We start from the raw sequence: 12,356 nt of genomic DNA, 5'->3' as shown, positions 1-12,356 counted from the left end.
ATGATTCAATTTGTAGGGTCATTATGCTAAAGCTTTTTAATTTCTTTATTTAAGATGGACTGGCCATTCACATTTTATTATGTGGTGGGCCAATATTATTTTATTTTGGTTTTTTTTTTGGGGGGTTCGGTTCGTGAGTGTCACTTTCCAAATTGTAGAATGATCAAATATGACATAATTTTGACATCATCATATGCCTTCTAATTATATATATGTAAAAAGAAAAATTATATAAAAGGTTTCTTCATGGGTCGTGGAGCCCAGACCGTAAGGATGGGTAAAAGGCCCAAAATTGCGGGAGCACAAATCAAGTCCGTGATCAATTGACCATCAGGTCAAACAGCTTATACGTTGCCGTTTTAATCTCGACCCAAACGTAAATGCAAGCGTCGAGTTACTTTTTCCGTTTTTGGGTGGCGTTGTCTTGCTCGCAAGAATCTGGTTGCTGGAACTCAGAATTTGGTTCTGTGAGTTCGCTCGTTGCGGCCGACGTCGGCGCACTAAGAAGCTTCAATTTGTAAGTTCTTTGAATATCAACGATGATTAATTTCTGAGACCTCGCAAAGTTACTATTTTTTTTTTTAGATTGGTAAATCACGTGCTTTTAGGTTTTTTAAAATCTATAATTACAATAATTACGGAAGAAACAGTAATTGCAGGAGGGTTCCCGATCGTTTGTGATAAAATATTTGTCTACTCCCCGCTTTTGGTGGTACCATGGTAAAGTTAATCCCTAAATCATATTAGTGAATATTTATTTTTTGTTATTTGCATGCATTGGATATTTAGTTCACTTATATGATGGATTTTATGTGCTTAATTTATGTTCATATTTAATCTAACTTCATATTTTGTGCTGATTGTTGGGTTGTAGTGTCTTTGATCATATGATCATGTTTCAGTGGATCGTTCTTGTTGTTTTGCATTCCATGTTATAGAATGACGTTAAACTGATGATCATAAGTTGAGGATTAGTAGCCTTGTGGAAATGTTTTGCCTTTATTTTTGTTGGACCAATTATAATCTTCCCCTTAGGTGTTAGGTGATTGTCTGTGTCAAATCCTCCAGCAGTTTGCCGAAGTTTTTTTTTTTTCACTATGTAAGTCGTATAATCATATTCATTATCTTCTATGAGGTGGGGGTTCATTCTTTATGTTACCTTTTACTTGTTCTTTTGGTCTTTTAGTTGCAACCTAAGTCTGCCAGTTGTTTTAGAAGATATTCTTGAGTGGAGGTTAAAGTTAGAGGAAGTTCAGATTAAATGGACTTCATGGAAGATTTCATCTCTTACATGATATATCTGAGGCATCTAATAATTTTGAATTGCATGTTGATTATATGCAGGATGCTAGCTACATTGATGAGAAGTCTGAGAGCAGACTTTATATTGGTAATCTTGATCTGAAAATAACAGAGTAAGGATAATTTTTGAAATTGAGTTTGATGCTCTTTGTCCTGGCCCAAAAAAGAAAAAAGAAAAAAGGTTATTTATTGCTGAAGTACTTGGAACTCTTGATTTGATCATAGTTGTTGCTTTATTCACATTCGGTGTTCTTTCCTTAGGGCTGCTTTGATTAAGATGTTCTCTCCTTATGGGAAGATTGTATCAGAAGACTTCCTTTGGCACACCCGTGGGCCAAAGCGTGGAGTGCCACGAGGCTTTGCTTTTATCGAATATAGCACCAAAGAGGTAAGTTAGTCTGCTTTAGCCTCCTGGATTTTAAGCAATTCCTGATTTCCAAATTTAAAGTGAGCATGCAGGAAGCTAAATTGGCCAAGGAGAAGATGCACGGGAGGCTCGCTTGTGGTCGTCCTTTAGTTGTTCGGCTGGCCAGTGAGAAGTACTTGGAGGACGCAGCTCAAAATTCTTCAAAAGCAGTAGGTGAGGCAAATAAAACAGGCTTTGTTGGAGGAACTTCGGGACAGATGAACCGGAGTGCTAAAATAGCGGCAATTAAGAACAAATTGAAGGCACTGGAGGAAGAGAGTTCGAGCGCAAAGAAGCAGAAGCAAGCTGACAACAGCTCTTGTAACGGTAGTCTCAACTGTTTGTCTGGCAAAGATGGATTAAACAACTTGCAGAACTGATATGTTGGGAATTAGCCGCAATTTCAAGATTGTAACATGTCGGAAATGAACTAATTTTATGGTGAAACTAATATTATGTAATCACACAATGACCTTTAGTGGCTGAAATCTTTTTGTTAATACTACAATGCAACTTTTTTCTGCGTTTGCACAAATCTTTCTCCGGTTCTACACAGCATGTCGGTATCCGTGTGGTTTCTTCCTATGCGGATCACTTCTTGTTGTTGATGATGCGCGAAAAGAAGTTGAGTTTAATTTTAACTTTTGGAATCAATGGGTATTATTATTTTATCGCTTACTGTTACTTGACATATCATTTTATTGTTAAAATTTTTTAACAATTAACAATTAATTTTTTATTTTTTATTTCAATTTTTATTATTTTACCACTAAATTATTAACCCCTCAATAAGCTGTTGATGTCACATGAGTATCTTAAGAATTTTACAAGAACTAATATTTATAATTTTATTAATAGATTAATTTAGATATAAAATAATCATTGATAAAAAAATATTTTTTATATAATTAATATATATTTTTTAATTTAGAGAGTTAAATTATACTTGCATAGTTTAAGGATAAAATAGATTTTTACTATAGTTTTGTTAAAAAATCTAGTAACTTTAATAGTTTGATGGTAAAATAATAAAAACGGAAACACCAAGTGAAAACAAATAATTGTTAGAAAATTTAAATAATAAAATAATATGTTAAAAATATTAGGTGGTAAAATAATAATATTTTAATTTAATATAAGTAAAACATTTATAGACCTTCTAATCTCCGTACCAAAATTTAAAAAAATATATGCATGTTATAGATTTTTATTACAAGACACAAAAATTGAGCATCAAATATAGTTATTTTGGTGAAGGGAAATAATAATAATAATAATCCAAGTAATAGTTATTGACCGAGACCAATGCGCAAACTGAAGTCCACTGTCGAGGAAACTACAAATCTCGCTCTTTCTGCCATTCAACTGAGCTCGCCAGAGACTCGGCATCAATGCCAATGGCATCGAAACTAACATTTTTACAGCCAATTCTCACATCATCACGGCCAGTCGAATCCCAACGGTCACATTCTTCCTGTTCCCGCCAAAATCTCCTGCTCACCTCTACAAAACCCAGAATCATAATTAACTCAATCCCTCAACATCAGTCATCGGCATCATATTTGTCTCACAGTAGAACCAACACCTTTCTCTCTCCTCAATTCCCCCATCCATCCAACCGGACCCGCTCCGTAACAGCCAGATCCCAGCTGCCTAATTTCCCTCTCATTTCTCCCCACGACAAATGGGGCACCTGGACTGCCCTCTTCGCCACCGGCGCTTTCGGTATCTGGTAATTCCCCACCCTTCTTCTCTTTTGTAAACAAATATCATCGGGGCTTCGTTTGAATTTGTTTGCTGCAATGGAATTTTTGAATTGAAGGTCAGAGCGGACCAAGATCGGGAGTGCATTGAGTGGGGCGTTAGTGAGCACTTTGATAGGGCTCGCGGCTAGCAACTTGGGGGTTGTTTCGTGTGAATCGCCGGCGTATTCAATTGTTTTGGAGTTCTTGCTTCCTCTTGCTGTTCCTTTGTTGTTGTTTAGAGCTGACTTGCGCCGCGTGATCAAGTCCACTGGGACTCTTTTACTGGCTTTCTTGATCGGATCAGGTAGAGTATGTTTGTGATTGTCGAATTAACACTTCTGCTTAATTTTGAAAGCGTCATACCTAAAGTTTTACTTAGCACTTGTTAGTGATATCATTTTACAGTTGCTGCGGAGTAAAAGTCACAACACCAATTGTCGAGAAGAAAAATATTGATTTTTTTTAGTGTACTTGATGACCTTTGGATAAAGACTTGGATAAAGCTGTGATTTCAGAAATGTTATCTGAGATGAATGAATGATATTAGTAGGTTTACCGTGGAGTTTAGATGCGAATTCTTGATATGCTTTAGTTTGCTTAGAGGGATGTTTTTGATTTTAACATTCTCTTTGTATTGTTGCACGGCAGTTGCAACAACGGTTGGAACAGCATTGGCATATCTGTTGGTGCCAATGAGATCACTTGGTCAAGATAGTTGGAAAATTGCAGCTGCGCTCATGGGCAGACACATTGGTGGAGGTTATTTGCTTTTCACTTTCTAGAGATTTATAGAAATTTGGAAGCTGTTTATATTGTTATCATTGTTTCTTGTAATTACAGTTCTGTTTAGTTATCATGACTAATGAATTTTTCCTCATTTGATTTGTGTAGCTGTCAATTATGTCGCTATTTCTGATGCTCTTGGCGTTTCTTCATCAGTTTTAGCTGCTGGATTAGCCGCAGATAATGTCATCTGTGCGGTATATTTTACAACATTGTTTGCTTTGGCTTCAAATATACCTGCAGAGTCTTCAACCTCAGTTGACGGTGCAATAAATTCTTTTTACCTTTTCATGATTTGTTTAATTGAGTTTTATCTCTTTGTGGCGAACGAACTTTTGGTTCGGTTTTCTTACATTCGGCAGATGCATTTTTGACCAATGAGAGCCTTCTATGCCATTAAATGGTTTATTCACAAAACATCAATTCTTCACTTTAGTTTAAGTTTGTGCCTCATTGTGATTGTTTATTCAAGATGAGTGATTCCATCCAGAAGTTATTTCCTCCTCTCACCTTGGGTTTATCTGCAATCTTTAATTGTTTCTCTTACAGAAATTTGTGACCTCTAATTCAAGGATGCGATCTTGACAGATGTTTCAATGAATGAGGGTTCTGTCCGTGGTGACAAACCTCCTGTGCTACAGTTTGCAACAGCCCTTGCTGTAGCCTTCGCTATCTGCAAGGCTGGCACTTTTCTCACAAAATATTTTGGTATTCAGGGAGGTAGCCTTCCAGCCATAACAGCTATTGTTGTTACTTTAGCAACTACGTTTCCAACCCAGTTCAATAAACTTGCCCCAGCTGGTGAAGCTATGGCTCTAATTCTCATGCAGGTGAGTAGATTAGATTTATCCTGAACGTGTATTATGCATGACGTTTCTTTTTATGATCTTCTGCTGTTAAAATCTTGGTTATCTAGTTTATAAATTCGTCTCTGATATATCTTGTGGGAGTTCAAGGTTGTATAATGACATTTTCTCTGCATCAGGTATTTTTCACTGTGGTGGGAGCAAGCGGTAACATATGGAGTGTTATAAACACAGCACCTAGCATTTTCATGTTTGCTCTTGTCCAGATTGCCATTCATCTTGCTGTGATCCTCGGATTAGGAAAGCTATTTCGCTTTGATCAAAAGCTACTGCTTATAGCATCGAACGCTAATGTTGGAGGCCCTACAACTGCATGCGGAATGGCCACGGCTAAAGGCTGGAGTTCTTTGATTGTTCCTGGTATTCTCGCCGGTATTTTTGGAATTGCCATTGCAACTTTTCTTGGCATTGCCTTTGGAGTCACTGTACTCAAATATATGTAGTACGCTCTCAAATTGTATTCAATAATTTGTAACCGATGTTTTAATAAGTGATAAAGTGAATTTGCAAAGGTTGCTTCTGTAAATGATATTTTTAAGAATTCTGATGTATTAACTAACTTTAAAGGGTTTTCCCACTTTACCTGTGTTAATACATTTTATTTATTAAAAAAATAAATGAAAAAAATGAAATCATTTCAATTAGGGTTAATTTTGTCCTGCCCCCAACTGTTTCAACATTTTTCGCCACACACCCATATGTTTCGAAAATACTCACTCCACACCCAATTCCGTTAATTTGACCGTTATGTTTAACGGAGCTATTTGAAATTTAAGTAAATGTCCAAAATACCCCTTATCTTGAATTAGAGAAAAATAAAATGAGATAAAATATTAATTTAATAATTAATGTTTACATTAAAAAAATTTATTTAAAGGTAATTAATAATAATTTCATCAATTAAATTATCAAATAAATTTAATTTATCATCATCAAATAATATTTAGGATATGAATTTCCAAATTTGTCCTTTGACCGTTAGAATAAACGGTCAAATTAACGGAATTGGGTGTGGAGTGAGTATTTTCGAAACATATGGGTGTGTGGTGAAATATGTTGAAACAGTTGGGTGCAGGACAAAATTATCCCTTTCAATTAAGATTCCTAGAAAAGGAGCATGTCAAAAGGAATCTGAAACAAGCAACTTGTCTTGTCCGTTTCTTAAACTTCCGGAACTCGCAAATGCTGCCACGTGTTGTTCTCAAAGTTTGGTTAGAAAGAAAAACAAAAAAAAAAGAACAATAAGCAAAACAAATAAACGGAGTCAGAAACACACACTCTTTATCTCGCAGTATGCCAGTGTAAGACTCTCGGCCATCAATGGCTTCCATTGCATCACCGTATCCCCTGCCCCTGCCACGTCCGAGGTCCCTCTCTCCCTTCTTACCAATCCCTTTTATCCACGTGTCACCACCATCCTCTTCCCGCCACAACTCAAAATGTTCACCTTCATTTCATATCACAAACAACCCACGTCTTTCACCGTCCATAATATACAAAGAGGGTCATCGGAATCGATCTGTGGTGATGGTTCGGTCACAGCTGAGTAACCCCATCATTTCTCCCAATGATCATTGGGGCACGTGGACTGCTCTCCTCGTCACCGGCGCTTTTGGACTCTGGTATTCAACTTTCAGCTAGTTTTCATTTTTTTTAAAATTTAAAATTTTTATTTTTGGTTGGAATTAAGAAAAGAAAGTGAAAATGTTATTGGAAAATTTTTTGAAGGTCAGAGAAGACGAAGCTTGGGAGCATGGTGAGTGCAGCTCTAGTGAGCACATTGCTTGGGCTAGCAGCGAGTAATTTGGGCATAATTCCATATGAAGCAAAAGCATATGCAGTGTTTTTGGAGTTTTTGCTTCCATTATCAATTCCATTGCTGCTGTTTAGAGCTGACTTGCGCCGGATTGTACAGTCAACTGGCATATTGCTCCTCGCATTCTTGCTTGGATCAGGTAACATTACTTGTTGCAGCAATCACATATTAAATTATTTTATCATTATTCATTTAATCCTTTATATTAAGCTTTTGTTTCGATATTAGAGGTACTCCAGACAGCGATATTGTAACACATGGATTGTTCCCAATTATACTCAGTTTCAGCATTTCGTGTTCAGCTGGTACCATTTAATTTGAGTGCCTGTAGTAGGCAAGTAAACAACCTGTTTTTCTATTGGTCTTGGCTAGAATTGGCTGTGCTGCACTTTCTTTTATACTGTCATCCGAATTCAACCCTTTTCTGATCCTCATAACTTGTATTTACTATTTTGTCTGACAGTTGCAACTACGGTTGGAACATTAGTGGCTTTTCTGTTGGTGCCAATGCGATCTCTTGGAACTGATAGTTGGAAAATAGCTTCTGCTTTCATGGGTAGTTATATTGGGGGATGTAAGTTACCAGAAACTTTGTTGCTTCTTATTTTTGGAGTGAGACCTCCTTCTTTAATGTAATAATATTATTTGTCTTTTCACTTTTATGCCATTGCTAACAGCATTCTTCACCAATTAAGACTTGGGAGTTCACTCATTTATGGCTGCAAATCTGCATTTCTATTTTTTATAGTGTATATATGGAATGAACTCTTTAGTTAAGCACTTTTGTTCTGGAGGACAATTCCTATATGATAGAGGTTCTTCGAGGAAGGGAATTTTATAATTTATGATCAATGACTTCAAAGAATTTTGTAATAATTCCTAATTCAACCAAATTTTGTTACGTGCAGTTTTTCCTGCCTATACAAGTTTCCCGTTAGTTAATGATAACTCACAAATTAGCTTCATGTTGTGTACCTGTAACTTAAGGCCAAAGTTAACTTATGGTGTGGTCACAATAATCTAGTCCAGAATCCATGTTATGTGGAGCTAATTATGCTTAAATTTGATTAAATTTCAGGATGGGTGAGTATGTTTGAAAACACGTGTAAATAATAATGTGGTAAGTACCATATGCAGTAGCTCTGTATATTTGCCTTCAGCCAAGAGATATGAAGGACATGTTTAATTGACTATCCAATGTCTCAATTTGGTGCTTTTTAGTTACTTGAATGCCTTTCTCAAACAGCAATTCTGTCATCATTGTCAGTAATATAATTGATTAATTTTTTCCTTCCATTCCATTGTTGCAGCTATTAATTATGTTGCAATTTCAGAGGCTCTTGGTGTTTCTCCATCAGTTTTGGCTGCAGGAGTAGCTGCAGACAATGTTATTACTGCCATATACTTTATGATATTATTTACTTTGGCATCTAAAATACCTCCTGAGGCTTCACCAGCCAATGGTATGTGCCATTCAATTCCGATATCATTGTCTTGATAACCACATTAGGAGATCTACTGTTGTTGTTGTATTAAAACCTCTATTAAGACCTGAAATTCATTGCAGGTACTGAAGTGGATAAGGAGTCCAATTCTGAAGACAAGACACCAGTGCTACAGACTGCTACAGCCCTTGCTATATCCTTCGTGATTTGTAAGACTGCCACTTACCTCTCAAATCTGTTCGGAATTCAAGGAGGTAGCCTTCCAGGAGTGACAGCTATTGTTGTCATTTTAGCTACCCTACTCCCAAAACAGTTTAGTTATCTTGCACCCGCAGGTGATACTCTTGCGCTGGTCCTCATGCAGGTAATTGAAATAGCTCTTCTTCAATGGATCTAAAAGTGCGTCTTTTCTTGATGACTCAACAAGTGTATGCCATCTATAATGCTTTCGTCGCAGGTGTTTTTTTCTGTGGTGGGTGCCAGTGGAAGTATCTGGAATGTCATCAACACAGCACCTAGTATTTTCTTGTTTGCTCTAGTTCAAGTAACTGTCCATCTTGCCATAATCCTCGGATTGGGAAAGCTTTTTCGCTTTGATTTAAAGCTGTTACTTATTGCATCAAATGCCAATGTTGGAGGCCCTGCAACGGCTTGTGGAATGGCAACAACAAAAGGATGGGGTTCTCTAGTTGTTCCTGGCATTCTTGCAGGCATTTTTGGAATTTCCATGGCCACGTTTCTTGGACTTGGATTTGGAACGATGGTCCTTAAACATTTGTAAAATTCATTTCCGACAGTAGCAAGCACATCAGCCAGCTGAAAACTTGTAACTACATTTACCTTGCTGATGATTCTCAATAAAATCAGGTCTCAGTTTTTCGGTCTGAAACTGTTGCACTTCAGCTTAATTTTGAAAGCACGACGTTAACTATTAGAGTAGCTGAGTCCTTCATCTTCTAGAGATTACAGTAAAATACTTTCCTCTTTAACGATTCTCTTCTGTTCTTGGCAGTTGAATTCCTATGTTACCTGCAAAAGACATTCCGACGACGTAACATCGTTGAAGTTAGTATTTCGTAAAATATCGAGAAATGGAGAATATTTTAGAAATCAGTAAAATATTTTAGAATATGAACAATGCTAAATAACTAACTAAATGTCCTGATAATAATGAACATAAAAAAGGGTATTTGTAATAAAATGACCACTACAGGGGAATCCTTGAGCTGGTGGATTCCTTGCTTTTGTGATAGATTCTGTTTTAAGTGATCGGGTGTTACTTTTTAGCAATATCTGAAAAGCTATGAAAATGTGGCAAAGTATGGCAGCAAAAAACCAGCACCTACAGCTACACATCATGAAAAGTCGACCAACAAATTATGCGTAATTCCTTCTCGCTGCGAGTCAATGGAATCAACAGCTACACAAGTCTATTTGGACGATTTAATTTTGGGTTTCGGTAGTCAAAGACTGAGATGATGTAAAACGAAATCTAGCAAAACTTCTATTAATGGCTGAGGCTACGTGGCTGCCATTTTTTTTTTTTTCCAAAAGTAAATTGACTTTGCATTCATCCGCATTTTAATAAAGCATGCTTATTAAAAGATTGATATTAACAAATTAAAGCATATTTAATAGCAAAATTTCAACCCTCCAATTGTGTTAATCGTCATCTGTGAGTATTAGTACGTACTCCTCGTACTACTTAGCAAGCTTTTTACCCAGGAGGCAAATGTACTACAATTCGTATAAACACCATAATTAGCAGGTCAACTTGTACTTCCAAAATTGCAATGGAAAACACTCATGATTGTGTTTGTGTATTTATTTACAGATTAAAGAATCCTCTAATCAATATTTTTCAGATTTTTTTTCTAAATCATTTTCACAAAAGGGTTGGAAAAAGGTGTCGGAACAGAAGCCAAAATTAACCTTTGCAAGGTGACAATTTGAAGCCTAATACCCCTTTTTATTTTTATGTTTAGGGTTACAGTACAAGTTTATTTGGTATGAAACCCCACTTTTTATAAAAGAAAAACTTTTATTTTCCTTTTGTCAGTCGCCCATGTTTTTTATTGCTGAAACTTAAGGTGTATAAACATGAAAATTCATCAATTTTTTTTTTTTGTTTTTTTTTGGTCCATTCATAACATAACATTATCCTTATAAAAAGTGAACTGATATATCAAAGTTATATTGAATGTGCTGTCAGTCTTGCGGTCGTTATTCTTTCTTTCATTTTCATGCCTTTTATTTTATTTTTTTAATTTTGGAAAGATTTTAAAATATTCTGCATGATGCGTAGCTAGTGTCATTATGTGCCCAATGACAAGTCGCTTCAATTTTGTCATGCAAAATATGAAGACGTATGGGACTCTGTAACAATTACCAGAACATAGAGACAATTTGTGGAAAATGGACCACTTTAATTTGCAACAATTAGTGGGTTTATTTTGTTTGCTTCTATATATATGTGTGTGTCTGTCTTACTTAGGGACCCCCATATGAGTTTGTTTATAGCAAAAACAAGCTGTTATTGGTGGTTATCGGATATATAAATACAAAAAAATAATAATAATTAATTAAATTGTAGCCACATACTTCCATCAGTGAATTAACACAGGTCATAAAAATTTTTAAAAGAGCTTAAATCAAGAAATAATCTGAAACTTGGATGTTAAATGACTCACTAAAATAAAAGTCAATGATAATAATAATTTAAAAAAAAAAAAGTCAATGTCATGCATCTTATATAAATTCTTGTCACTGCATAAAAGAACACCAACTTTTGCTTACCAGCACTGAATACTGATCATTTGCATCTGCAGAAATTGCAAAGGAGGAGCCAAAACAAGATGGGAAGCAGCGTAGTCTTAATGAGGACTATTTGCTTTGCTGTGTTTCTTGGCTGGCTTCTGGTTTGGGCTCTGATACCAACTAAGGTTTATAAAAATACATGGACTCCTAAGCTTAACAACAAGCTCAACTCAACATATTTTAGAGAACAAGGTAATTACTTCTTGTCATATATATATATATTTTTTCTTTTTCCCCCCTGTAAGCTAAGCTGAAATAGTATTGTTGTTACAGGCACAAATCTTCTGCTTTTCTCGTTTCCAGTGATGCTCATAGCTCTTTTGGGTTGTGTCTATCTTCATCTTCAGAAGAAACCCAATAAGCTTCAATCCAAACGGTTACAATTTTCTCTTGAATACCTACCATTTGTCAGTCTTCAATTTATCAGCAGCTTTTCATTTTCAACATAATGTGAACTAACTTATTGTTGCATGCAGTAAGATGAGGAGCCCTCGTTTATTTTTCTCTCAGCGGCCGGTGCTAGTAATGGCTCCTTTGGGAATAGTTACAGCAATAGAGCTTACAATTGCAGTAATGTTTGTCGCATTCTTGATATGGTCTCTTGCTAATTATTTGTATGTCAGCTTTGGTCATCTCCACATGCATAAAGCAGGAGAGAAAGTGTAAGAAGCAATATCAAATCTCGTCACTTGAACTTTTTTCATCCTCATGAGCAGACATGATCATATGTCATGAATGGTCTATGATTCTCTTCTGATCTAAATTTTCATTTCAGTAAACATATATTAAACGAATCCTTCAGAGCTCAAGTCAGCATATATAAAAAGAGGGATCTAATTCTTCATAAATCATGATTACACTCTTATCGGCAAAAGTTTAGAAAAACTTCATTATAGTACAATCCTCTGTCTAGGGATATTATATTATTCAATTGCTGTAAAAATGACGTGATACAGGGATCAGGTATCATACATAATTGTATACATATAAGAAGCTCATTATGCGCATGTCTTATTTCTTTGAATTTGGGCTTTGGCACAGATGGCAAGCCAAGTTTCGAAGTGTATCATTAAGACTTGGATACATTGCAAACACATGCTGGGCATTTCTCTTCTTTCAGTAACTCGAGGATCATCAATTTTGCTCTGGTTGACTCACTTCGGAATCGAGTATCAG

At 36.0% G+C, this 12,356-nt stretch overlaps 4 protein-coding genes across 10 annotated transcripts; all 4 read left to right on the top strand.

The window, feature by feature from the left end:
* The first annotated feature begins 288 nt into the window (after nt 1-288).
* LOC18032272 (probable RNA-binding protein 18) lies at nt 289-2,319 on the top strand. 7 transcript variants are annotated; one of them, XM_024188712.1, is made up of 5 exons: nt 367-517; nt 651-720; nt 1,345-1,390; nt 1,564-1,690; nt 1,751-2,319. In XM_024188712.1, the coding sequence occupies exon 5, from the start codon at nt 1,756-1,758 to the stop codon at nt 2,086-2,088; it is 333 nt and encodes a 110-aa protein (XP_024044480.1). In that variant the 5' UTR covers nt 367-517; nt 651-720; nt 1,345-1,390; nt 1,564-1,690; nt 1,751-1,755; the 3' UTR covers nt 2,089-2,319. The 7 variants fall into 7 exon arrangements, 6 of the variants coding, with proteins under 6 accessions (XP_006422017.1, XP_024044480.1, XP_024044511.1 ...); XR_002906503.1 differs by lacking the exon at nt 1,751-2,319 and having other exon boundaries at nt 289-517; nt 1,345-1,415; nt 1,564-1,583; XM_024188743.1 differs by lacking the exon at nt 651-720.
* Nucleotides 2,320-3,004: 685 nt separating this feature from the next.
* Nucleotides 3,005-5,663, top strand: LOC18032247 (uncharacterized membrane protein YjcL). The gene is made up of 6 exons (XM_006421948.2): nt 3,005-3,440; nt 3,531-3,757; nt 4,102-4,212; nt 4,345-4,500; nt 4,825-5,066; nt 5,222-5,663. The coding sequence occupies exons 1-6, from the start codon at nt 3,100-3,102 to the stop codon at nt 5,543-5,545; spliced, it is 1,401 nt and encodes a 466-aa protein (XP_006422011.1). The 5' UTR covers nt 3,005-3,099; the 3' UTR covers nt 5,546-5,663.
* Nucleotides 5,664-6,367: 704 nt separating this feature from the next.
* On the top strand, nt 6,368-9,237 carry LOC18031252 (uncharacterized membrane protein YjcL). Its single transcript, XM_006421947.2, has 6 exons — nt 6,368-6,724; nt 6,831-7,057; nt 7,382-7,492; nt 8,229-8,381; nt 8,486-8,727; nt 8,821-9,237. Exons 1-6 carry the CDS (start codon nt 6,423-6,425, stop codon nt 9,142-9,144), a joined length of 1,359 nt encoding a protein of 452 aa, XP_006422010.2. The 5' UTR covers nt 6,368-6,422; the 3' UTR covers nt 9,145-9,237.
* A 1,864-nt stretch (nt 9,238-11,101) lies between these two features.
* LOC18032227 (ferric reduction oxidase 4) lies at nt 11,102-12,321 on the top strand. The gene is made up of 4 exons (XM_006421945.2): nt 11,102-11,372; nt 11,454-11,556; nt 11,657-11,842; nt 12,222-12,321. Exons 1-4 carry the CDS (start codon nt 11,219-11,221, stop codon nt 12,301-12,303), a joined length of 525 nt encoding a protein of 174 aa, XP_006422008.1. The 5' UTR covers nt 11,102-11,218; the 3' UTR covers nt 12,304-12,321.
* The last annotated feature ends 35 nt before the right edge of the window (nt 12,322-12,356 follow it).

This window comes from Citrus clementina, unplaced genomic scaffold, assembly GCF_000493195.1.
Source record: "Citrus clementina cultivar Clemenules unplaced genomic scaffold, Citrus_clementina_v1.0 scaffold_9, whole genome shotgun sequence".
Taxonomy (NCBI): Eukaryota; Viridiplantae; Streptophyta; class Magnoliopsida; order Sapindales; family Rutaceae; genus Citrus; species Citrus x clementina.
The sequence above is the reverse complement of the archived record's forward strand: the minus strand, read 5'-3'. Positions and strand labels throughout refer to the sequence as shown.